Source organism: Sceloporus occidentalis, unplaced genomic scaffold (assembly GCF_023333645.1).
Source record: "Sceloporus occidentalis isolate IW3139 unplaced genomic scaffold, rSceOcc1.0.p SCAF_4, whole genome shotgun sequence".
Taxonomy (NCBI): domain Eukaryota; kingdom Metazoa; phylum Chordata; class Lepidosauria; order Squamata; family Phrynosomatidae; genus Sceloporus; species Sceloporus occidentalis.
In genome coordinates, this window is record NW_028316984.1 from 19,280,109 (window position 1) to 19,304,312 (window position 24,204).

Consider the following 24,204-nt stretch of genomic DNA (forward strand, 5'->3'; position numbering starts at 1 on the left):
CCACATTTACCTGAAATAAAATAGCATGTAACAAACAAGAAGAACAAATACTTTTGAGAGCAAAGAGTGAGAAAACTATTGCATTACAAACCAGGTGCTAAATGCTGAACTCTCATAAAATTTACTATGTCTTGGTCAATGAAACCTCACCACTTTCTTTTTTTGTTCTGCTCTGGTGGACAAAATAGATTTCACTGTTTATCATCTGAGGAGGCAAGACATATGCAACAACTAGCACACACATCCCACTTTGAACAACTTGCTGTTACGGTGGTCTCCAAGTCATTCTCAGCCAATGGTTACTACTATAAATCTTTTAGTTTGGAGAGTGCAGTGGCATGAAGGGAATCCATGCATGGCAAGGTTTGTGCTGAGATAACAACCAGAGGTGTAATTTAAGATGTTCTGAACACAGCAGCTGCTACAAGTGCACCTATCGTTTGCTTTATAATTGGAAAATTACCCATGTGTGTTACCCATTTCTTAATTCTCTCAAAAAGGAAATATCAAACAAGTCTCCCTTTCAACCATCATCATTTTCAGAGGAATTGTCTATTGAAGATTTCCAGCCATGAGACAACTGCAAATCTGTGTAATGCTGTCATGGCTGCTTCAAACATCCTATCTAAAAGATGTTGGTACAGATCCAAGAAGTTGCCATAGGTAGGTACACACAATATATCCCTTTATCATCAATTTAAAATCTTGAGAGGTCGTAAAAATTAGCCAAGAGGCGAGGAGTGACAGCAGAGGATTCTGAACTATATATATTGCCTCATTCTTATAAATTTACAGATTTGGCTTAATATTTAGTTTTCAGCTCTCCCTCAGTAGGTCTAAACTGATCAATTTTAACACTGGATTACTATAACGATCAATGCGGATAAACAGAAGACAATAACAAAAAGGAAGAATGAGAGACTTCTTCTACAAGATCTGGGAACTCAAAGGGAAGTTCGAACCAAGGGCTGGGATGTTCCATGATGAGAAGAGGAACTTACTTCAAGATCAAGAAGAAATAAAAAGACATTGGATACAATACATAGAAGAACAACTATAGCACCATAGCATTACTTTCTAATGCAAACAAAATCATGCTCAACATTCTATAATATGGACACCAATCATATATGAAGAGAGAAATCCCAGAGGTGCAGGTGGGGTTCAGGAAAGGAAGAGGCACTAGAGATCACATTGCAAACATACAATAAACTGCACTAAAGAATTCCAGAAGAAATTAGCATGTGCAATTACTAAGAAGAAAGTACAAAGGAAGGCTTGCTGCTCAATATAAACAAAACAAAAATAACAACCAAGGTGGATCTACATAAATTCAACCTAGACCAGTAGGAAATCAAAATGGCTAAAGATTTTCTGTTTGTTGGATCAAATATTGATCAGAATGGAGATTGCAATCAAAAAATAAGGAGGCTAGGAAAGCTAGGAAAGGGCAACAATGAAAGAACTAGGCAAGATTCTAAATAGTAATGATATACAACTGAGCACTAAAATTAGAATTGTCCAAGCCATGGTATTCCCAGCACCATGTATGGATGTGAGAGTTGGACAGTGAAGAAAGGAGATAAAAGCAAAATCAATTCACTTGAGAGCTGGTGCTGAAGAAGAGTGCTGAGAATACTGTGGACAAGGAAAAAGACAAACAAATAGGTCCTTGAACAGATCAAGCCTGAACTCTCCCTGGAAGCCAGGATGATTAAATTGAGGCTGTCATGCTTTGGCCACATCATGAGAAGGCAAGAATAATTAGAAAAGACAATAATGCTAGGAAAGTTAGAGGCTAGTAGAAAGAGAGGAAGATCACATGCCGGATGGATAGATTCAATCAGGGAGGCCACGAGCATGAATTTACAGCACCTAAGCAGAGCAGTGCAGGATAGGAAGGTTTGAAGCCATTTCATCCACAGGGTCACTGTGAGTTGGGGCTGATTTGAAGGCAGTTAACAACAACAAACACTGGGGCAGAGGTGCCTTAAAGAAAAGACCACAAACACCTGCCTTGACTCTTGCTAAATGATTCCATCAGTGTGAAGGTACTGGGACTCTCATTTATGTATATAAAATGTATTATCTGCCCCACTCCAAAGGCAGTCTATTTTAAAAGAAAGGCAGTGCTTTTCAGGTTGCCTCGTGCTAGCAACAGCGGCCTCATCAAAGGCCCTTTATAACCGTACTATTTATTCCATTAGCAAGACATATTTGCATATGCATTGTTGAATTAGGTGATATGATTGACAGCCAAGTTAGCGAAGGCTCAGTAATAAATCCTTCTCCTGACTCTCATTGTCTTGCTTGCACTTTTACACTCTGTCCTCAAAAAGAGTCATGAATTTGTTCAAATACAGGCAACCCAGCTGAGTGCTATGTTCATTAGCACTCTCAAAATGCACCTTTCCAGATTCTATGATGTGGCTCCATGAATATGCTTAGGGATGGCTTGTTGTTGTTGTTGTTGTTGTTGTTGTTGTTTAAACCTTGTAGTGAGGGGACTTTATATTTCCTAATATTATCAACCTGGTGTGCTGACAGTAAGGATTAAAAATGCCTCCTTCCTCCTTACTTGGTTATTGAAAATACCCTGATAGGTAATCTGTCTTGTGAAGCCACGCTTTACAGTCTGCATAAAAGTGTCATGATTCTCAGTCTTCCCTCCAACGTAATTGAAAGCGCATAATATCACACAACAGGGGAAATGTAAACTGTAAGCATACATAGTAAATCACTGTATAAGCAAACAGTTTATGTAGCAAATGGGCATAGAGTGACCGTGAAGGCCAAAAGCAATCCAAGCACACAACATACACAGGCCACAGAGCAACACCTTTGGAGCAGAGAAGGAACAGTTCTTGTTCAGTAGCACTGCCACTGGATTTGAGCCAGGTCAGCTATGTCAAGGCTGTGAAACAGGGGCCATTTTATAATTATCTTGATTTCATTATGACTTTGAATAGCAAGATTGCTAGAGGTGCAGACAGAAAGCAAATATATTGTTTCCTTTTAAGAAGCTGTAACCTTAATCGTACAGAATCACTCATAACTTGATCGTACAGAATCACTCAGCACATCTGTGTAAAATTAAAAAAGAATTGCAATGAAACTAGTGATTAAGATCTCTCTTCCTGTAAATAAACAAATGAAGAAACAAATGCATGCTTGATTTAGGAATTAAGGAACCTGTAGCCTAACTCCCCAACACCCTGATCATGGACACATTTATTGGCTTATTTTTCACAGTCTTCAACATGGTCTCATGATTTAACCATATGTGATGCTGCTGCAGTGTTTTCACCATTGGTGTGCACTGTATGCTCCTGCAACAAAGTCTAAGGGATGCTCTTAGATTGTATTTTAAAAAATCTCTTCAAAATCTAATGCAAGTGCAACACTTTTACACTTTATCTAAATGCATTTATATGTGCATTAAAACAATTTCTACAACAAATGAGCATTACCTCTCAACAGGAGCCTGCTGATGGGCTGGCTTGTTGATCCTAGCATACAATCCTTCTAAGTGGTCCCTGTCTGCAGGTGCTGGAAGACTGTCACATCCAAAGGTTTCTGGAGCAGGTGGAGAGGATGGCCTGTAGGCATTGGCAGCTGGATACATTTCTCGGAAGTGATTAACTCGTGCGTAATTTGGATCTGTCTCATCATCGTCAATATCAGGTGGTGGGCCCACAGGACCAATCAAATATTCAGCAGGTCCCCTGTTCTGCTTCTGTCGTAGCTCTTGATGTTTTGCACCAATTCTAGGAGGCAAAACAATGAATGCTAACATTTACTTCAACACCCAACTAAAGGGAAATAAACCAGTTTCACAAGAGGGCTCACAATTAGCTTGTGTTAAATAACAAACAACTTGCACATACGAGATGGATGCTAGGTAAAACCTGAAGATGTTTTGTAATCATGCTCCCATATTTAACAGAACATAGCAAGCAAGCATGTCTATCACAAATCCACCACAATTCACAACAGATAAGCACTCAGTCCCCATCTGTGTACTGGCATATTTTGGGGCTGCATTGCCACTGATAACAATACTGGGACAAACATTACATTGTACAGAGAACTTCGCAGAGAATTACGAGAAGATTTCTGCAGCAGATCCACAACTACAGATAACTAATAAACATTGTTTACATATAATTCAATTGAATAGCATTATCAGTGCCACATATCACCCCCCACCTTGAGATTCTCATAAATAAATCCACAAACTCATTTGTGAGAAAATACAATAATGTGGCAAATATAAATGTAGAGGGGGCTTGGTTGTCTCAAAAAGTCAAAGACCAGAAGCAATTTCCTGGGGTTTTCTTCGAAACCTCCCCCACAACATACTTAAGTGGGGCACATCATACCTCATTATACAGAGGCTAGGGACAGAGTAAGACAGTGAAGAAATGAATAGAAGCCTGACAGAGATGAATTGGTACATATAAGTGAATTAAAGACTATTACTGGCAGTACTCCACTGTGATAAAGCTTTAAGTGGTATTACAAAATGCTGCTGCTAATCAGTGCCATTGTGTAATCTGTTGGGAATAGGAACAGTAAAAACACACCCAGGTATAATTTCAAACCTAGCCAGATCCAGATGATTCAACATTTGCTTTGCAACTGAAAACTTTAAACAAGGCACTATTAATAATATGAAACTTAAACGTTCAGCTTTCACACTCCATAATTAAAGCAAGAGGAAAGATCATAGCAACAAGATGAGCCTGGCACATGGAGAGCAGAGAATGAAAGCAAGAGAAGGATTAAAGCACAGGAATGCTGCCAATTAAAAAGCTAAGATTTACCCACCAGTATTAAATTCTGAAGCAACGAAGACAGTCCTGGAGGCAAATAGGCATAAAGGGTGTATAAAATAAATGGTAAATACATGTTGTTAAATCATCACCTTTTGTTATTGAAAAAATATGAAGAGAAAAGTAGCAACTGAACAACAAATTAGAATAAAAATGGACTTTGGGTAGAGGAGAGGGAGAATGATGTGCGAGAGAAAAGATGTCCATGGAACATGAACAAACATTGGAAAGAATGAAGACGTCAGAGATTAAACAACCTTGAAATTAATTAACTTAAAAAGGCAGTGGTGATGATATGGTGATGGTGGTGGTGGTAGAAGGGTCTTTTACTAATAATGTAAGTAAAACAAGAGGACCTCATCCCACATTATGGACTTTAACTGAAAATGAAAGAGTGAATAGAAACTAACAAATGTTTGCAGCCTGCCTACCGTACAGTTACAACAAAAACCCTGGATTGAATGCAGTTTGTTGTTGTTGTTGAGTGCAGAGTATACACAGCTGGGACTTTCTTTTGTTGTGTGAATGGCTAGATTACAAAATGTAATATGTGACATGTGTGGGATCTTACTATGTGTTGTGAAACTAGTCGTGATTAGTCAATTTACAGTCAGCCCTCCTTATCCATGATTTTTTATCCACCGATTCAAGAATTATATATATACATATATAAATTACAATAGGCAAACCTTAATTTTGCCATTTTATATAAGGGACACAATTTTACTCTGCCATAATGGGACATGAGCACCCATGGTTTTTGGTATCCATGGGTGGTGGTGGTGGTGGTCCTGGAACCAAACCCCAGCTGATGCCAAGGGCCCACTATATTTATATACATTGTGTACAATTTATCTGTGCAATTATAAATTTTCCAAATGTGGAGGGAATATAAACTCTACACTGACTACACAGACAGACTTCTACTTTTGCCGCATCAAAACTTCACCAGTCATCTCCAGAGAACTGTCTTGCACTGAATAAAAGCAACTCCAGCATAGCTTCATCAGAACTTTTTTCTTTTACAAAAACAGAGCCAACAGGCAGAAACAAACACAAACTGGGCAAGAATGTGAAGTTCTTCCAGCACATCTACCAGTCCAAAACCTCCCTTCAGTTGACAAAGCCAAGCTTTGTAGGAAGACCAGCAGTTACTCAGTAGCCACCATTTGCTTCTTGGACTGAGGATGTTTCAGAGTCACCAACTAGTCCAGATTTTCCTAAAGTCACTCTGCTGCCACATTTGTTAGAGCATGATCCTTCTGATAAAGAAAAACTTTGACTTGGGTTATTCAGCCATTATTTGAGATGCCTGTTGAAATCTCTCCTCCTCTGACTCCTCAATACACAAAGAAGTTCAAGGGAGAAACATGGGGGATCTCAGGTCATGCTGACCTTTCTGGCAGTGAGAAGGAATTGGATTGCTTCAGGAAGCTCCAAAGCCTGGCCTGATAGCCCTTTCCATCCTTCCAATACATTTGCAGAAAGACCCAAGAAAGGGAGGTAGGTCTTATGCAGAGTTCTAGAGTGAGAAGTAAGCAAACAGGCAGGCAGATAGACAAGTTTTAATTGTGTCCCCTCTAAGGCACAATGTGACATGAGAGACCTATCTTGACTTTCAATCTATTTTTCAGAGGTCCCATTGAAGTTTCCAGTGGTGTGCACACATGCATGTATGTCCTAGCCAGGGCCAGAACAATGGGCAAAAGCCTGAGTGCAGCTGGAGCTGTCAAATGTTAAAAGATATTGGAAAAGTTGCTTTTTTGTAGTATAACTCCCATATTGGCAGAGAAATTTGGGGAGTTCTATGCCAAAAATATAACCTCTGCAAGCTCTGTAAATTATGCTGTACACATGCTTTATATGTCAATTTGTACATTCAATGTCTTTCAGAAAATAATCATGTCACATGCAAAGTGGCCTTTTCTCATTGTAATTCTAGTTGGCATGCAATGCATCCCTAAGCATTCAGAGAGCTTGATAACACTGTCTTTATAGCAACAGGCATGGAAAGTGCTCTTTACTCATTATTATTATGCTCATTATCATCCATATGCCTCAAAGTTATACAGAATCCTTTAATCAAAAAGACCAATTCTCTTGACTTTCCATCACTGTCCTAAGAGTTCTGCAGCCAGCACCATAGGTCCAGAGAGTGTGATATGTATTTCAGTGCATAGTGAAACAGGTGACTTATCACTGTGTTATCTATGGTTAGCTAGATGATACTAAAGAAGGAAGGAAGGCATAAACCTGGAAAAGAGTTATCTCACAGGAGGCTCCAGACAGTAGAGGTGCCAGCACTCACACAGCCTCATTCCATGCAACTAAATGCTATCTTTGGAGGATGGAGTATATGCATTAGAAGGGGGAGAAGTCAGTTTTGATTACTATTATCAGACCTTAGTATCCATGGGGGATCCGTTCCAGCCCCCCCTGCAGATATTAAAAAAGCAGGACTTTGTCCCATTCTCCCTAATGGTGGTGAAACATGTGTGTAACTGCCACCACTGGGGACAATGGGGGCTTACTGTCTGCTGATGCTTAAATCCATGGATGGCAAGCAGCCTGTGGATAAGGAGGCCCCACTGTATTTTACAGAGGAATACCTTCTGCTTGTAGAACCACCCAATCCAAATTCATCTTAAAGATAAAGAACTGCAAAGAGCAAGAACTTTTGAAATTGCCCATCAGCAATCAGCAAATGGGTATTACTCAGACCAGTTCCAAAGGTGACCTTGGCCACGTCTGCATGGACAAATAGAAATGTTCTCACTCTGTTCCCACACTGACTTGTTTAGATGATAAATGGGGCCAAAATATGCTCCAGGATGAGTCTCCAGAGTAAAAAGAGTCTCTATTTGCTCTGAATCAGGGTGGAAACTCTGGATACTCTCCATGGCATGCGGACTGCACACTGGTCTGGGGATGGGTAAGGCGTCAGTGGGCAGGTGATGAGGCCAGGATAAGGCACCCTATGCCAGGTGAGACATTAATCCAGAAGAATATGTGCAGAAAGTGCTGCCAATATCAACTTGTTGTGGCTACTCTCTGTGTGGACAGCTTGTCCTCCCGGTGGATCCAGAAGCCCTGATGGTAAGCTGGGGTGTCTTGTCAATGGGGACATGGCCTTATTGTCATATTTCCTTACTAAGCTGATAATGTATTTCTACCTACATTTTAGTGGTTATCTTAAAATTTGAGGGTGCACACACTCACCCATCCAAGTTTTATGTAAAACTTTATTTTATTCCTCCTCTTTTTTGTGACATGGAAGTAGCCAAACTAGGAGGTGAAAAGAGATTTGGAGTTGATTACAGAACTGTGTGGTCCCTATTCTAGTCTCCAGTCAGGAGTGAAGCTATTTTCCAAAGTCAGAGAATCTTTCGATTCCTAACGGGGCAACTTGGTTGCCCCTAAACATGGTTAAGGATGGTGCCAACATAAAAGCAGATGGAAGAAAGTGACAGCATACATTCCATCCTAAATCCTTTAATCAAGATTAAGGGACTCCTCTGAGTTATTATCTCATATTGCAGAATGCTCCATTTTGTTAATTAGAGGCACGAAGGGGCCTTTAGGACTGAAGTAGGGGGAACCATTCTTCAGATTCAAGTAGTCTCAAGAAAGCTGGAAGAAGTGTAAGCAAACAAAAATAGGTTTAAGCAGAGGCTTTGAGGTTACCACAGATAAAAAAATAAAATTAAATAAAGGATGAGAATTTCCTTTTATTTCCTGTAATGTAACAATCCCTAGCACACAAGCAATTAGTGAACAGATGAAAAAGACAGCAAGAGACTTAATCCTCCAAGGGTTCCTAAGAGAAAGATGAAAGAAAGATCACACACAGAAGTGGAGGCCTAGTTTGCCCATTCAGTGTCCTGAATATGTGTGTGTGTGTGTGTGTGTGTGTGTGTGTGTGTGTTGGTGCATGCTTGAGTCTATGTGAAATGTTAAAACTCGAACAATTTTTGTCGATAAAAACAATCCTTCTAATGAAAGTGCTATTTATGGATCCCACTGTCAGGGAGGCCTCCTATATGGCAACAGCTACAACACATTTTCATTGCAAACGCAGGTGAAAAAACATCAGTACACAAAGAAGTTGGGAGAATGGGAGAAGATGGGAAGGGCAGCTTAACTGATCTGCTCCCTCTCTCTTGTACCTAGAGTACTTTCAAGATAAATGATCATGAAGGAAAATTAATATTTTATACACCTCGCAGCAAATTTGTATTTAGAAATAACCATGAAGGCCCTTTCATTTGGTTTAGATAAAAGCCAGTATCAGTCTACTACCAGTAATTTCTGAATGTTTCTTTTCTGTAACTAGAGTTTTGCACAGCAACTGAAAGACAGGGGGTGCTTGCAAAGATACCTGGCCCTTGAAAGTCCAAAAGCCACACAGTCCATTGGCTTCGACCAACCTAATGCCATTAGCCTTATAAGAAGAAGAATTTCACTCAACTAACTTTATGTGAGATTACAATCTTTATGCTGCTGTGATAAATCCTATCAGTATTAGTACATGTTGCCTAATATTTTAATCTACACTGACACTTCCTCTACAACCTCCCTAAGAAAAAAATGCAGATTCTGTAACTTCAGCACTGTCACTTTCATTCCCAGCACAGTTTTTAACCATTTTTGCCTGATGAGCTTTGAAAGCATCTCACATCTTTTAATTGGTATAACAAAGGTATCACCACAAGATGATTTTGGATTTTGTTTTAAGGTCAATGTGGGTAACACCACAATTTCTGAAAATGGAACAGGCAGATAATGTATTAGGCTAACATTCAAAATTAATTAAGATTTGGGTATTTTGGTTCCTGATGCCTACTAGCAAATAAAATAAAATTAAAAAAAAAATAAAAATGGATAAAGCAGGTATTATAAAGAAATACACAGCTGTAAATACAGTTAGCCTTCCATATTTATACATTTTATATCCATGGATTCAACCATTCATGTCTTGCAAAAATTTAAAAAATTAAATAAATTCCCAAAAGCAAACCTTGATTTTGCCATTTTCTATAAGGGGCACCATTTTACTATCACACAGTTTATAATGGGTCTTGAACACCCATGGATTTTGGTATCCCGGAACCAAATCCCAATGGATACCAAGTTTGCACTGTATTAAATGCTGAGTCTCCCTTATACAAAATGATGGTATCAGAAAGATGTGTGATTTTTTAAAATTTTGGAATATTTGCTTACTCATAATGAGATATCTTGGATAGGGCCTAAGTCTAAACATGGAATTCATTTATGTTTTGTATACACCTTATACATGTAACCTGAAGGTAATTTTATGCATAATACTTTAAATAATTTTCTATAAGAAACAAAGTTGATGTATAAATAACCATCAGAAACAAAGGTATCACTATCTCAGCCAACCATGAAAAAGGTTTTGAATTTTGGAGTATTTCAGAATTTGGAATTCCAGATAAGGAAGACTTAGGCCTGTTACAGACTGCCAAAATAAAGCTGCTTCGGGTCTCTTTGGAGTTATGCTATTTAAATGATGCATGGGTCCTAAGAGTCCGGAGGTCGCGCCAAAGCCACACTCCATTCCTAAGCACCGGAGTGCAGCTTTGGTGCAGCTTCCGGATTCTTAGGACCCATGCATCATTTAAACAGCATACCTCCAAAGAGACCCGAAGCAGCTTTATTTTGGCAGTCTGTAACAGGCCTTAGCTTCTTTTAGGCAGGAAACACTCTCACTTGTTTTCAGAATAACTGCGCAAAACACCTTGAGAAATGTGACACATTACTAACAATATTGTAATAAATAATTAATAATGTTCACAGATGTATCTTCTTCCTGATTCCTTTAGAATGCAGTCTTACTGGGGATTAATACAAGAAGAGTTCTGCCTGATAAAACTGTCTACCCATTACAGCTGAACAAAAACTAGAATTCTTGGAGCTTGCTCCAGTGATATGGAACTCTGCTCACCAAGCAGCTTTATATGTCTGACATAACCATCATATCATTTTGCAGCTTATACCATCAAAAAGATGCCAATTTTACAGTGCCAGGCAGGCACAACTGGGGGATCTGTCAAAGGGCTCCAACTGAATTATTCCACATCAACATGCATATTGCTAAGCAATATTCCTGCCTCATAATCTTCTGGCAACTGTCCTTCAAGATCTTTATTCAGCAAAATTTTATTGCAGGAGTTGTGTTACTGACAGAAAATAAGTCTGCTCCCAGTCTATACAGCAGTAACATTTAAACTCCCCCACTGCAAGAGAACCAGACAATACTGTGTATTTTCTACCCCTATGTGCATGGAGGACACACATACCGAAATCAGAGTTCTGCTTTTCAGTAAATATCATTTTTCATTTGAGAATAATGAGCTGTTTAGGGTGATGGCTCAGGATGTGCCACTTGAACAAAATGGCTTGAAAAGGCCAAGGGATGCTTTTATCAAGATGAAGAATGTCAACCTAGGGTCAGATTCATGCTTCACTAACAGGCACTTTCTAGAGTAAGACAAAAACCAATATTACCCCACTTTTGGAGTTCTAGCAAGAATGCACAGGCATTTTAAAGGCTATGATAAATCCCATTTACAGTGTGGGAACCATAATTTATTCTCCTTACTACTTACCTTTTTGGTCCATTCCCTCCAAATGGCACATATCTAAATGTGGCTATTATTTGTCAAATGCATCCAAATGTGTGCCTAAATCATTTAAGCTTTTTCCCTATTTGCCATATAGTAGCCAAATTTAGATATGAACCACTTTTCAACAGAGCCTAAATATTCTAAAGGCACAACATCTCCTTTGATCTTGGAAGCTAAGCAGGTCAGTCCTTCTTAGAACTTGGATGGGAGATCATCAGCAAATACCTGGTACACTAGGCTATATTTCACAGGAAGGAGCTAGTAAAACTACCTCTGAATATTCCTTACCCAAGAAAAGCCTCTGAAATCCATGCAGTTGCCATAAGTCAATAAGCAACATGAAGGCACATACACATACATTGGCTTTTTCACCAGGAAAATTCACCTGTCAACCAGATTAACCTCTCCAGTTGTTGCTATGGGAAAATCTGTGCTGCAGATTTACTTTTCTTAGCAGAAGAGTACTGTTAAAATCAGAAGCTGGATCCTACATATAAGTAATGATTCAAAGGTACAGAAAAGGAGTCCAGAACTGCAGGAATAAATGCAGAATCTAGAAATCTCTGCTTGTATTTCAAAGAAAAAGAAATCTTATTTGTAGCTGTTCTGTTTTCAAAGGAAGGACTGAAAGTCTATAGGAAATGTTTGCTGAAAACACAGACATCATTTCTTTTTGCTGGATACATATGCCCTGCAAGTGATTAGCTAAGCTAAACTAGAATTACAAAAATTCTGGAAAATCAGAAATCATGCAAATTTGCTAAATATGTGCAATTTATTTCTGTTACAGAATATAGAATTTGTGGGACAAAATTTGGAACCTCCTAGCAACTGCTGAAGTTTCAGCTGGTTTTGATTCCATGCCAGCTTGTTAAACAACCCATTATTTGTTGGATTCCCAATATGATCTTCACAAGCTCTCTCTCTGGCTCATCAAGTGGTGGCAACAAAGCACAGGGATTATGTGCTGATCAATCTGTCATTGAGAGGTGATCAATGTAGAGGCTCCTTCACAGTTATAGGAACTGTTCTGGAATTCTTTATATATGCAAATAATGTTAATATGATGTTTATTTTTTACACACTGATAGAAAATATATATGCTTGCTTTTAGTAAGGCTTTTGATAAAGTTGCCTATGATATTCTTACAGACAAGCTAGTAAACTGTGTGTTAGCTAGTTAGTAGGTTTTCAACTGATTCACTGACCAAACCCAAAGATTGTTTCTCTTCATCATGAAGAGAAGTGGCAAATGGGGTGCCCAGAAGTTCTGCCCTGGGCCTGGTGTTGTTCAACATCTTTACAAATGACTTAGATGGTTGAATAAGCAGTCATGATTATCAAATTTGCAGATAAGATCAATTTAGGGCAGATAATGAATACCCCAGAGGACAGGATCAGAATTAAACATGACCTTAAAAGTTTGGAGAGCTGGGCCTAGACTAAAAAAAAAGAATTTCAACAGAGGTATAGATGTAAGTTACTACATCTAGGCAGGGAAAATTAAATGCACACGTATAGGATGGGTAACACCTGGCTTGAAAGCAGTACATGTGTAAAGGATCTGAGTAGGGCTCTTAAACTACAAACTAAGCATGAGACAAAATTGTGATGCAGCAGACAATCCAATGCAATTGTGGGCTGTATCAACAGAAATATAGTGTCCCATTGGTGGAAAGTACTAGTGCTTTGGTCTGACCTCGCTCGGACTACTGTTTCCAGTTCTGGGCACCAGTGTTCAGAAAGGGTGACGATGAGGAATAACTTAGAGAATTGGGTATGTTTAGCTTGGAGAAGAGAAGACCGATAAAATATCTGGAGGATGCCATGTAGAAGATGAAGCTTGTTTTCTGCTACTCCAGACACTAGAATACACATCCAATGGATTCAAATTACAAAAAAAGAGACTCTACCTAAGCATTAAGGAGACTAAGGCCCGTTACAAACGGGCCTTTTAGTATGTAATCAGTCTGTATTAGGGTTAGGAAGGGTCAGTGCTTCCGCACCCCCCTAACCCTAGTACGGACTGAGTCCATACAAAATGGCGGCGCCCCATCTACATGGGGGCCGCCATGATGATGTCACGACCGCGCCGCCTCTATACGGGGCGGCGTGGACATGACGTCATCGCTCTGCGCCAGGGCGCTTAGTGCGCCCTTTGCGCGGAGCAGGAAGGAGCTCCGTTTTGGAGCTCCTTCCTGGTTTGCGCCGCTGGGTGCAGCCTTCACACGGCTGCGCCCGGCGACGCAAAGGAGAAAGGGGCCAAGCGGCCCCTTTCTCCTCCTCCCCGCTGCCGCGGGGTGTCTTTGGGGCTTGAAGCCCCAAGGACACCCCTTTCCAGGCTGCGGGGAAGGGGCCTTTTGCCGCTGCCCCGCAGCCTGGAAAGCGGTGGATCGGGGCCTCAGAGGTTGCCGCTCTCGCAGCTGAGGCCCTGATACACCGGGGAAAGGGGCGGGTGCAGCCCGCTCCAAACGGGCGGTCTGTAACCCGCCTAAGGCTGCATCTACATTGCTATGGAGATCTTTAATCAGAAGTTGGATGAATATCTTTCAGGAGTGCTATAAAGATTCCTGAATAACAGAGGTGGACTATGTAATCTTTGTGGCCCCTTCCAACTTGAAATTCTATTATTCTATGCTGGAAGCCATTTTAACTGTATTCAGTAAGGTTTATACCTAGGCAAATGATCACTGGAGAAAAGAGAAGTGATTTTTGTTTTTCAGGTGTGTGTGGGTATTAATACTATGTGTGCGTATTAAACCTGCCCAAGCCTTTGCAATAGGTGACTTAACTTACAAAAAATGAAAGTAGGGTGCATAGGTGGCCTGAAGAGTTCTAGAAGAGAAAGCAGAAGGAAGTGCATAAAAAATACTAGGTCAAGTTTTTCTCTCTCTCAAGTTTTTCTCTCCCTTTTTTTAATCTAAAACCAAATTCAAGAAGAAGAGTACTACCACAGTAGCTCATTCCTTCTCTCACACAACATTCTTTCATGTTTGGTAAGTGACAATAATTTTGTACTGTTGTCAATACTGGCACTTTGCACACAACAAAAGCCAGAAATGGGTCATCACATTTTTCTTTTGTTCCTCCTGAAATAAAAACACACACCACACAACAACCTATCTGCTTCCATTTTCCCCATACAAATGCAGCCTGCAATTGCTTCCACGAATGTAGGCTGTGCCTGCTTTTAAAAAATGGCTTTCTTTTTATGTTGTACTTGGCTAGCCAATACTAGGTTATTTCTCCATGATCAATGCTTCATCTCTTCGACAGGGCTATTATAATTGCATTAATATTTCTTGTTTATTTCTCACTCCTCTGTGGAAAATCTATAAAATTTCATCAATGATCTCTCTTTTATCCAGTGTATTTTTCATTTGGTAGTTCAGTTATAATGCCTGAACAATCTTGTGCACTTTTTGGGGGGTGAATTTTACCGTATTCCTGCTACTTTATCCCTTCACCATTTAAAATTTCATTTTAAAATATTCCTCTCAGTTTCATAGGAAAGAGAGAGAAAGAACTAAAACCAACTCTCTGGCTGCTGTCGCCATTATGCAAGTTCTTCATGTTTCAGAGCAAAAAGAAGAATTTAGGAGAATGGATCAGGAGGAAAGCTGCTCCTCTGCCCACTGCAGATTTCCTTTTGTGCTTGGTCAAGACTACCGTAAAACCAATGAACTGAGGTAGGAGACCATCGACAAGACGAACAGCACATTGTAATGTAGAGAAGCTTCCCATCTATTCTAAATGAACTATTTCTCAAAACTAGAAGCGAATTTCCAGCCACTTGCGGTTTTATTTTTCCTTCCTTCTTCTTTTTCATCTTTTTCACAGTCTGTGTGCCCCGAAGATGGCTCTGGGGCAGAAAACTGATCCTAGGACTCACCATAGCTGCCCAGCCCTGATATACAGAAATTAGAACAAAGAAATACTCTCTCATGTCAAAAACCTGCCATATCAGCAACAAATATAGTTTCAGGACTATAATGACAGCCAGCACTGTTTTGGATTAGCCAAGACTACTGGGACAATTTTTTGTAGATCTATGTTTTGTTCCTTGAGAAGGGTGTGTGTCTTCTAGCGGGAACATTGATGTTTATTTCTATGGTCATTTGGTCAGTGTTGCTTGTGAAGAGGTCACTTCCGATACTCCCCCCCCCCCTTTTTCTGGGGGTCACTAAAGATTTCTTCCTCTCTGTGCTGTCACCAAGCATTGAAGCAGAAACCAGGTTATGCTACTAAAGATGTTTTTTCTTCTTACTTGCACACATGAGAGTCAGCTCTATTCTTCTAACAAGTATAGTTTTCTCTAATGATTAGTTATTTTGCAGAACCTAGATGTAGCAAAAAAGTAAGTTTCTTTATACCTACCAATGTATCCTGTTTTATTTGCCAGAAGCTCAGATCTAGTTGTTTTTACCAAATACCTGTAGAGTACATGCTTGTTGCTGTGTTTTTGCTGCTGCTGCTAAATCATGGAAGCAAGGGATGACATTGCATACAGTTCTTCAAGCACATTAGCTAGACTGGGAGTCAGGAGAGTTCTATATAGTTCACAAATTGAATCTGTCTGTTGTGGTAGGAGACTGGTGTTACATTAACATTTTCCTCAGGGTGGAATAATTACATTTTTAGCTCTCACCTTCCATGTATTAGGGTACCTGGTCATACTCATTTCTGCATTTAAACACTCAATATTGGGTTGTTTAGAGATGTGAGTATGTCACCTGTTCCTTACATGTTTGTTATACTTTATAAAGGATGATACTTAGAATATCTCATGCTTTATGTACCATGCTGGTACAGAAAGCATGGAGATATTCTAAGTATCATCCTTTATGAAGTATGCATATGCCTGAGCTTATTTCCCAAGATCTGCTGGCATGGATCTATTTTACTTTTCCCAAGTGCTATCTCCTTCAGGTGCCTACAAGTTTTTCTAAATAAGTGCCTTCCTGGTTCTATCTTGCCTGTGGGTGGTTCTAGTGAAGGCAGCCATTATACCATCCTCATGTGTGCTGATTCACTTTAGAATGAACGCCTTTCTTCCTGTCTGTTCTTATAGTCACCTCTATGAGGAGGAAAGAAACCTGGTCCTACCCTCTACTGGTACCACTTTCTTGTATCATTTTAAGTCATGTGTCAAGTTAAGAAATACAGGCCAGGGATTCGAGATGGCCTTCTGTTGGCAAAAGCTATGCTGGCTGGATTCCACTCTGTACCTTTTGTCAGAGGCAGAGAGAGAAAGTTTTATCTCCAGAAATAACTAATTAGTATGCTGTCTTTCTCCCAGAGTGGGAGCCAAAGTGGCTCCCAGACAGAATCAATTATAATATCTGTACAGCGGGCCCTTCCCTTATGCAGAGGATCCATTCCAGATCCCCGCATAAGGGGAAATCTGTGTATGCTCGCTCCCCATTGCAAACAATGGGGTGTGTGCCTGTGGGTCAGGGCAGTGCGCATGCCATGGGTGCACACACCATTTCTTTAATTGTCACATGGCTTCCACGTAAGCGGGAAGCCGCATATAATGCGCCTGTATATGCCGTGGCCTCACTGTACAATAAAAAAATTAAAAAGTAATTAAATGCCACATAAATGGTATAAATTTATTGTAAATACACACAAAGCTTTAAAAAGATAAATAAAACACCCCAATAAGATGGTCTCTTCCTTACACATTAAAAGCCTGAATAAAGAAAGAAGTTCTTGCACACGTCTCCCAATTTTTGTAAAAGATCTCTGTAATGAAACAAGCTATAAGTCATCTACTCCTAAGTGATGTCACTGAGATCAAATATGAAGCTTAGAAACACTTTTTCCTTTTTTTTATTACTTATTAGCTTAAAACTATGTTCTTGGGCGCACATTAAATAATAAACCTTATCACATGGCTTAGAGAACCTGTGGTGTTCTCAACTGGGGAGACTGTAATAGGCTCATCTTACCTTACATTTGTGCTTTTTATCGTGTTGTCCAAATTTATTAATGCAATGTACTATAACTCACAGTGATAAATTTGTATGTGCATGGTGATGATATGTGGTTAGAAACGGGAACCTGAAGGCTCAGCAATGAACATTTAAGCAACACAACTAAACCAAATCCATAATCTTAGGGCCCCGTTGCTGCAAAGTAATTAAAAAACAACAACTCAAAACAGCAGATGGTAGCAGATTGCCAATTTGTCATGTGCTTTTGGGTAGCCACATCCCCAGCAACAGAGCTGGAATAACTAAAAGGTTGTCAACAGCTAGCCATGGGCTGAATGGAGGGCCTTGGCAAGACTGCGACTGGGTTTGTTTTGGAACCTCAGGTCATGGCCTAGTTAGAATTTAGGAAGCAAAATGGTGTAAACTCAATGCAAGAGAGTCAAGTACAAGTGCAAATCTCAGTTCTGCCCACACAGACTGAGGTTACAGTTCTGTTAGGAAACTGGTGGAAAAATGGAAGGGGAGCATCAGTAGAGTCATTCCCACGTGTGTCTACAGTTGAAAAAGCAAGGATAATCTATCATGAAGAGTCTTTTTGTCTATAAAAGAAGATCATGAGGGTAGAACCTCCCTGTTTCCACCCCACCAAAGTATGAAAAAGCTGGACTGTGGTGAACTGACCTCTGTGAGGCTAGAGAGAGGAAAGAAATAAGAGTACAAAAACAGGAAGGAGAAAGCACAGTAGTCTATACTGCAACAGTATAAAAGATTTATCAGTGGTTATACACACAGCATGATATTCCCTCCTTGCTTTGTAAACTATTTTTGGCTGGGGGAAAAATACCAGCAGAGCTAGCGATTCAGAGCTGCCTCCTGCAACACATGAAATGCCATATTCTGTTCCAACTTATAATCGCTATAAATCATTATTATTTAGTCTCAAAATATGATCAGTGTGAAGACTACAAAAAGGAGATATTCAAGAAGTGGAGGATCAATGGAAAAGTGATCTATTACACATGTCAGCTCAAATTCAGTTCAAATACAAGGACAATCATCTCTATTCTCACAAACATTTCCCAGGTTTATGTCTTTAAGTAGTTATCAGAAGGTGTTGTGGCTTCCCAAATTATACTTGTAACATTCCCTTTGCGCCTTGAATAGTGCACTTGTAAAAGTTGTTAACATGGAATGGAAAATAGAAGAGAATCGTTTTAAAAAGACTATGTCTCCAACTACATAAATTTTCTATATTATTTAGACATGCAAAAACACAATTTGACAAGTACAATTTCATAAGTGCACTTTTCTTAATCTGTGAAGCCCCAACTGTGCTTTAGTCAGCCCAGTCACCGGTAGGATTTACTAAGTGTTGTGTCATGATCTATGGAAGGAAAGATAGGACTGTTTACATTGGCACACCACTTCCCTAACTAGTCAACAGGGAGATGAAGCTGCTATTACATATTCTGGTGTACAGAGCAGCAGCAATAGCAGTGGCAACAGATCTGAAATAAGAAAATTTAAAATCACTGGGATGATGGGACTAATCTACCTTTGAGGTCCAGTGCTATTGCTACATCTCTGGAAACCAGAAATCTGATCAATTCACCCAGTCAGCATAAAATAAAATGACAACCTTGACCTGTACAACATCATCCAGTATTTTTTTTCCATAAATGGTGCATACTATAACTATGCTGCTATGATCTAATAAGAATCTAAAAGTAATTAACTGGATTTTTGTTTTTTAAAAAAACCCACGCACCAATGCCTTAATCAAATATGTATTCTTATCAGGGTTCCAAGGCAGCAGTAAATTGGGACATTTAAAAAACTGGGACCTCATCCAATCTGTGATCTGATCAGGGTTCAATGGTTATAATAAATTGGGACTATTAAAACTGGGACCTCATCCAACACTTTATTTTGTCTAAACCACAGAACCTAGCAGTGCTGCTAGGTCAGGAATATTCAATGAAAAGACATGCTGTGTTGAATTAACCCTTACTAAATATGATACAACATATACAGGAGTTTCAATACAGATACACTCATTCTAAAGTTGAGCTGCAGTTATAATAATATTAGCTGCATTTTATTAGGAATTCAACAACACAAAACAATTTCCCCACCATAATTATCTGCAGTCCTTATGCTTTTAGGCATGCATAATTTCTGCTAACCTACTTGGGTCATGAGGACAAGAGACATTGGAGACTATCACACAGGGGATTAAAAAGGCATTTTCCCAGGAAAGCTGTGCGATCTCGCACACATTGTGATCTGAGAGGATGTATTCCAGGAAGAACCAGGAATGTTCCAGCAACAATCCATTCATGGGGCAATCTCACAAATGGTTTGTTGCTGGAGCATTACTGGTTCTTCCCGGGATAAGTCTTCTTAGATCGTGACGTCATATGAAAATCTTCACCACAATCATGCAACTTTTCCAGGAAAATGCCTTTTTAATCCCCTGATTTTCCCTGTGTGATTGTCTCCCTAGGACTAAGTCCCTAACTTCTACCCATCTTTCACCAAATTTTAATAGAGAGTAGATAAAAATAATCTCATGGAGTTGTAGTACAGGTATGGGGTATAAAATGTACAGTGCAATTTTATTTACAGCTGACCTATTCCTGTTATCATTTCACAACAGAATCCAAATGAATGGCTGTAATAAAGCTAATGTCCAGTGTCACCTAATTTAGGTACAGAATAAACCAAACTAAAAATTACCAGATTAGAAAGAGATTTTTAAGACACGGTCGTTCTTTCAAATATGGGGTTAAATGCTTTCATTTCTATGAATTTAGCTTGCACAGAGTACCCACAGCTGCAATATTAAATTGCAGTTTCCCAAATATCAAAAACATGTGTATTGATTTAAAATATATTAGCATGCAGGAAGGCCTAGGGCTGATAAGACAGGAGAGAACAATTCTTCAGCTATGGAGAGCTTCCTAGAATTCAAGTAAACCACAGAGTTGAAATCATTTACAAGATCCTAACTCTCTTAAAGACTCACGCCTCTCCAAATACTGAAAAGTCAGATGTACACTGCAGTTCTTGCTTTTTCACTCAAAGACCTGCTTTCTCTAATGATAAATCTAAAGGCAAAACTATTTTTATTAGTAAAATTAACTCTCTTTCTTTCATAAGTAGGAAGATGCAACTTAGCCTAAAGTGTACCTTTATATTCACAATTCATATTGTGTGTATGTTTTTTATTAAAGAAGAACAGTGTGTGTGTGTGTGTGTGTGTGTGTGTGTGTGTGTGTGTGTGTGAGCACACAACAGTAAGATGTTAGAATCTCCTGGAAAGAAGACTTTGGTCTCAGTAGGGTTACTAAAGTAAAATATGGAAACAACCAGGAAAAACAGCTGTCTTTAAGCTGATATTAGTATTAAATACAGTTGAAAAGAGGGTAAATGCTGGTAAAGCACCAGCAACTCAATACATCTGGTTTGCTTCAGAAAGATCTTCAAAGGGCAAGAATATTAAAAAGCAACGTGAGTTGCCTTAAAGTTAAGGATGGAAGGCACTTTTCATTTCAGAAAAAGGAAGTCTCCTTCTTCCCACACTGAATGCTAAATCTGAAGCGGTTTTACTTTTAGACTGAATCATCCGTATTTGAAAGAAAAAGAAATTTAGTGAAAACAATGTTTTCCTTTTATGGATAAAATATTAAGCCCTTGAAGATGACCTAGTCCAGTTTTCTAAATCAGGACCCACATTGACTACATATTTATCTTAAAACCCATAACTTGGATTAGGACAGGCTAGTGATCCCAGTAGTGTGATGAATCAAGTACTAAGCACAGTGAAAAACAAAACAAAACAAATTCATACTAAATGATCTATGTTATGATGTTCTTAACGTATTTTATATCCATTCAGAGAAATACAACTTATGGAAAAAAGTGAAAGCTGAAAGAAGTTAGAAAAGAGGGGGGGGGGAATACAGTTATAGTCGGTTGAGCTAACAAGTCAGTATTCAAAGGAATACAAATACAGTTAATTACAAAAAATGCAGTGGTTCATGTCCTAAAATATTTATTAACCACTTAAATCCACACATTCATTTCCGAGGTATTACTGAGGGTATATCCTCAGGCTACAAATCTGACCAGCCCTTGTTAAGAATTTAAAATGCTTTTATAGAGAAAGCATGGTAACCTAAAATTTGCATGCACATTTTTGTACAACAAAGGGGAATCTGTAGCCTTCCAGACACTGTTGGGCTACAATTCCCACAAGCCCCAGGCAGCATGAGCTGGTTGTAGTTTTAATAATCATTCCAGAGAGTCAGAGAAGTTTTCAGCTGGACTATCTTTCATACAGCAGTCTTTGCTCAATTCAAAAACTGATGACCCAGATAGCCAGGCTGATATATGAAAACCAGGTTATAAAGGGATTCCAGTTGCAATCTTGTCAAAGGACAGACCTGCAGTAGCTCCTTCAAGTAGATAAACTGATATTGTTGTTCTGGGTTACACAAAAGACGACCCTTTTCTGGCTCATTGCTGATTAGACCAAATGTATTTTTATTCTCCTGATGTAATGGCTGGCAGAAGTAGCCAAGTGTGATCTGACTTGGATCTGATTCCTTCTTCCCTAACAGTTAGAGCTGCTTGGAGGCTCCTTTCCCATCAGTGGATGGCAATTATTTTTTCGATCTGAAAATACACTTCCTACCCAGCAGTAATGAGTAATGAGAACCAGCATGGCATAGTGGTTTGAGTGTTGGACTATGACTCTGGAGAACATGGTTCAAATCCTCGCTTGGCCATGAAATCCACTAAGGCCCTGTGCAGACTGGCAGTTTGGGCCCGCCTGGGGGCAGAGTCGGGGTGTAGCGTCTACATGACGCACACCCCAGCTCCTCCCCCAGAGCATCGTGATGCCGTGCGCCACACTGCACTGCACATGGCATCATGGTGCTCCTCTGCCACTGCATCCACATGACGCAGCGCCAAAGGAGCACCTTCGAGCCACAGCACCATGGCTATTGCGCCCTTTCCAGGGCACAAAAAAGAGCCACTTTTTGAATCTCCTTTTTGCACCCTGGAAAGTCTGGACCAGGGCCATAGTATGCAGTTGCCGTGGCCACGATCCAGTGCACCTGAAGGCAGCTGTAGGTTGCCCCTTAGGGGTGGTCTGCACAGCCCCTAACTGACCTTGGACAAGTCATATGCTCTCAGCCTCAGGGGAAGCAATGGCAAACCTCTAAATGAATCTTGCCAAGATAACCCCATGATAGGTTCACCTTAGAGTTGCCATAAGTCAGAAGAACCTGAAGACACACAACAGCAACAAATCCAGCAGTAATCTGTGAATAGATGGCTTTCAGATTTGGAAGGCTACCAGAAGTGGAATATATATGATGTGGATCTTGTGCCCTGCAACAAGTGAACAACAATAACAACATTGCTACACTGACCCTTTCCACCAGTGCCGTGTAATGGATGCCTCAATCTCCCAGAGGGTGATGGGGGTTGCTAGGAGTTATTATAGTATCTTTTCAGGAAAATGCCACAGAAACAGGTTGGGGCATTTGGTCATAGATAAATCCTTTCTTTATCCCCATTCAACAGCTACACTTTATGCTACATTCAACAGCACAACAAGAAAATAATCTATCATGTTACCAGGCATGGAAAGTTAACTGTAGAAGGTTAATATACTTTTTACCAATGTCAGTAATTAGGAAAGCAATTAAAATCACATACAAAGCCAAGTTCTTTGTGTGGCTTTTGCACATGATTTTCCTTCTATATTTAGGCACTGCAATTGTTAGATTTACTATAAATTATTTTTTTCTCCTAGTAAGGCATGAGCGGCTGAGTGTGCAGAGCCTAAATTCTAGTAAATCTTTTGTAAATCATGGTCCGTTCAGTAGGCAAGACAAAGTATGCAGCAAGTGAAGTCATAGTAGCAGCAAGATCTATGGCACAGATTCACTGTGTGGTTGTCGTTGCCAATATGTGCATTAAAATCTTAGAACTGAATTACATTATACATTATGGGATTAGTGAATCTTGGGGCAGAGTTATAAAACTCATCTTTACTGTCTGTGTAAGCCATCATTAGGTGAACAGTCAATAAAAACATAAAGCACTAAAGTTCCACTCAACTGGATAACTTGAAGTTTATCTTAGTCAATCCCTACTGCATTTTTCCCCATAGTCATATGTCACAAGAAAGCCTGCTTTTCTTTTTATTATTGATAAAATCATCTGCTACTTTTGCAAGAACTGGGCAATATATTATTTTTATCTGCCACCATTGCACGCTAAGTTAGGAACTTGAGTTACTTCACCTTTGCCTTCTATAGGGACCAGTTCACACAAACATGTCGGCTGCTTGAAGCATCATTTGGTGATTTGTATCTGCAGAGGAGCTCTCTCAAGTCGTCCATAGTAAAGACAGAACTTCTATATCAACTCAGTCCAGGGATCTTCATGAGAGTTCTATAATGCATGTAGCTTGTTGCTGCTGCTGCTGCTCCAAGTCCATTTTGGCTTATGGTGACCCTAAGGCAAACCTGTCATAGGGTTTTCTTGGCATGTTTCTTCAGAGGTTTTTTTTTTATTGCCATCTTCTAAGGCTGAGAGCATGTGACTTGCCCAAGGTCATTCAGTGCGTTTTTATGCTCAAGCGAAGATTTGAACCCTGATCTCCAGAGTCGTAGTCCAATGCTAAAACTAGTAGGTCAAACCGGCTCACGCAATGAGCTCAAGGTATCAGATGCTGAGGAAGCAAACAGAACAAACTCC

At 39.7% G+C, this 24,204-nt stretch overlaps 1 protein-coding gene across 2 annotated transcripts in view; it reads right to left on the minus strand.

Annotated features, from left to right (window-relative positions):
• The window catches only part of PARD3B (par-3 family cell polarity regulator beta), a 574,817-nt gene that overhangs the window by 152,233 nt on the left and 398,380 nt on the right, over nucleotides 1-24,204 (minus strand). The window contains exon 20 of one of the 2 annotated variants that reach the window (XM_089519343.1): nucleotides 3,471-3,767. The exons of the other annotated variant lie outside the window; for it this stretch is intronic. Coding sequence (XP_089375469.1) covers nucleotides 3,471-3,767 — 297 coding nt within the window. The remainder of the gene's footprint in view (nucleotides 1-3,470; nucleotides 3,768-24,204) is intronic. 2 annotated transcript variants of the gene reach the window in all.